Raw genomic sequence first — 2,157 nt, 5'->3', positions numbered from 1 at the left:
CCGACCACTGCGGTGCTTCCCCACGTGCTTACCTTGACACCGAATCCGCAGCTGGCTTAAGACGAACTTCTGCTGTTGTAAGTTCTGTTTTATTTGGTTATGAGCTTTGGAGTGAAGCCTTCTGCTGTGATGTTATTGTGCTGTGTAAACACCAAGCCTGCCCATCTGTACCAGTGCTTTTATCTGTGTGTGCTCTCGGGTGCCCCCAGCTCCCTGGTGTTAAACAAGGTTCTAGATTCCAGCTTGCTGAGGGCTGAGGGCAGGATTTGCACGCGTGCGTCCTGCGTTGCGGCCCTCCCACCTTACCAACCACACACACAGTGATGTGTTACGGAGGATGTCAAAGCGGGAGCCATAAACTGTTCTGTTTGTAACTGTAATTTTGGTTTTTTCTTTGGAGTGTAGGAGAAAAGTGGAAAGGAAACCATCACCACTAAGCCCAGCCCAAAGGATAAAGGAAGACCCAAAGACCCTAAAACGGTAGAAACCTACGTGTTGCAATGCGCAGTCACGGTTACCGAACGCTATAAGCGTGAAACACGGGCAGCTGGATTTCGGATTCATATTACATGGATATTACTTTGGGGAGAATTTTATATCAGTAGGTTGACCGTGATCCATTTTTTGTAAGCATGTACGTGGGAGAAAAGAACCCATTTCAGGGGAAATTTTTAATAAGCAGGGACTGAAGTACATTTCTTTCAGAGAAGGTGTGGTCTTCCACAGGGGGCTCAGTGCGTGCTCCACAGGCTCCTCATTCCCATGTTTTCTGATCTAAAAGCTGCCCTTCACGTGCCTGTGGCTGCCTCGGGATCCCCATCGCTCCTCTCTTTGCTTGACATTGTTTTAAATGACGGCATTCTAAAAGTCATCACAATGTGCTCCTTCAACCACACGTCCTTTTCTCAAGTTACTACCATAATTTTTTTTTAAAAAGTGAAAACCTACATATATTCATAAATAACCATGCAGAATTAATCTAGTGGAAAGAGGAAGGCAGTTGTTTCTATGTATAAAAAAAAAAAAAAGAGGTTTCTTGGCTTTTGTCACCCAGAAATAGAAAAGGTTTATGTAGGCAAGGGTGACACTTTGCCCATCGCGTTGTTCTGACAGGGTACGGGCAGGTTGGTGGCTGAACCACGTGGCAGCGTCTGCTCCGGAAATTTTCTGTTCCGAGTGATGGGATTTTTCTCTGTTATGAGATTGCTGTGTGTGCCTTTTGCCTAAGCACAGAACAGCCTCGCAGTTCCCCGTGCAGAGCTGGGGAGGGGTCTCGCAGCTCCTCTTCAGGAGGACGTCGTCTTCAGTGGTCCGAGCCGTGGCTGGCTCAGCAGCACGGGTGACAGGGCGTGGAGACGCGGGATATGGGGGGAGGTCAGCCGCGGCCCTCTTCGGCTGAAACAAAGTACGTGGTGGTGGAAAAATGGAAGTGTGTGTACAGAACAGAAGTTACAGATGCTGTGGCCAAGCTTCCTCTGTCTGCAGCGCAGGTCGCGTTTATGCCCGAGCCGCGAGTTGCGATGCGTGCGCGTCGCTGCGTTACGCCGGGTTCCAGCTTCGTCCGCAGGTGCTTACCATCTCGTGCCTCTCGCTCTGCAGGCAGAGGGACAGCCCTCCAGCAGCAAACCTGAGAAGCAGAAAGCAAGCTAAACGCTGACGTCACGGGGTGAGATTTCTCCCTCTCCGTTCCCTGAACCACCACAAAGGCCGCGCGTGCCGGTGTTCCTACAGCGGTGTTACCGTCGTGTGGCTGAGCCAAGGCCTGGTTGGAGACGCAGCGCTGGGAATGGCTTCGAACCTCACTGTTCCTAGGCAAAAGCCTCACTCTTTTTCACGCCCTTGGCCCGCGCAGTTTCTACAGAATTCCTCCACGTAGCTAAATCCCTGCACGTTCACCCAACTAGGGGTTCTGAGGCATGACCTGCTGCTCCTAGCAAGACCTCTTTACCGAGCAGTGAAGACCAAGCACGTCTCAAGGGTTGTTTTTGTCTTTAGGATAAGTGAGCTTATGTCGTTCTTTCTGCACAAGGCTAGTTTTGGAACAAAGAAAGCCCCGGAGCTGAGCTGGCAGGAGCAGCAGGTTCTGGTGTTCTGCCCTGGGCTTTCCTGGCACAGACGCAGCCTCCTCCTGCGCACGCCTTCCCCTGCCGCGCGCGC

The 2,157-nt window shown here is 51.5% G+C and overlaps 1 protein-coding gene across 1 annotated transcript in view; it reads left to right on the top strand.

The window, feature by feature from the left end:
* The window catches only part of CAST (calpastatin), a 70,442-nt gene that overhangs the window by 66,643 nt on the left and 1,642 nt on the right, over positions 1 to 2,157 (top strand). The window contains exons 28-29 of the mRNA XM_035889759.1: positions 406 to 480; positions 1,600 to 1,666. Coding sequence (XP_035745652.1) covers positions 406 to 480; positions 1,600 to 1,650 — 126 coding nt within the window. The 3' untranslated portion in view covers positions 1,651 to 1,666. The remainder of the gene's footprint in view (positions 1 to 405; positions 481 to 1,599; positions 1,667 to 2,157) is intronic.

The sequence above is a fragment of the Egretta garzetta genome, unplaced genomic scaffold (assembly GCF_000687185.1).
Source record: "Egretta garzetta isolate BGI_Z169 unplaced genomic scaffold, ASM68718v1 scaffold602, whole genome shotgun sequence".
Classification (NCBI taxonomy): domain Eukaryota; kingdom Metazoa; phylum Chordata; class Aves; order Pelecaniformes; family Ardeidae; genus Egretta; species Egretta garzetta.
Note: the sequence above shows the minus strand (reverse complement) of the source record. Positions and strands in the feature narration are given on the sequence as shown.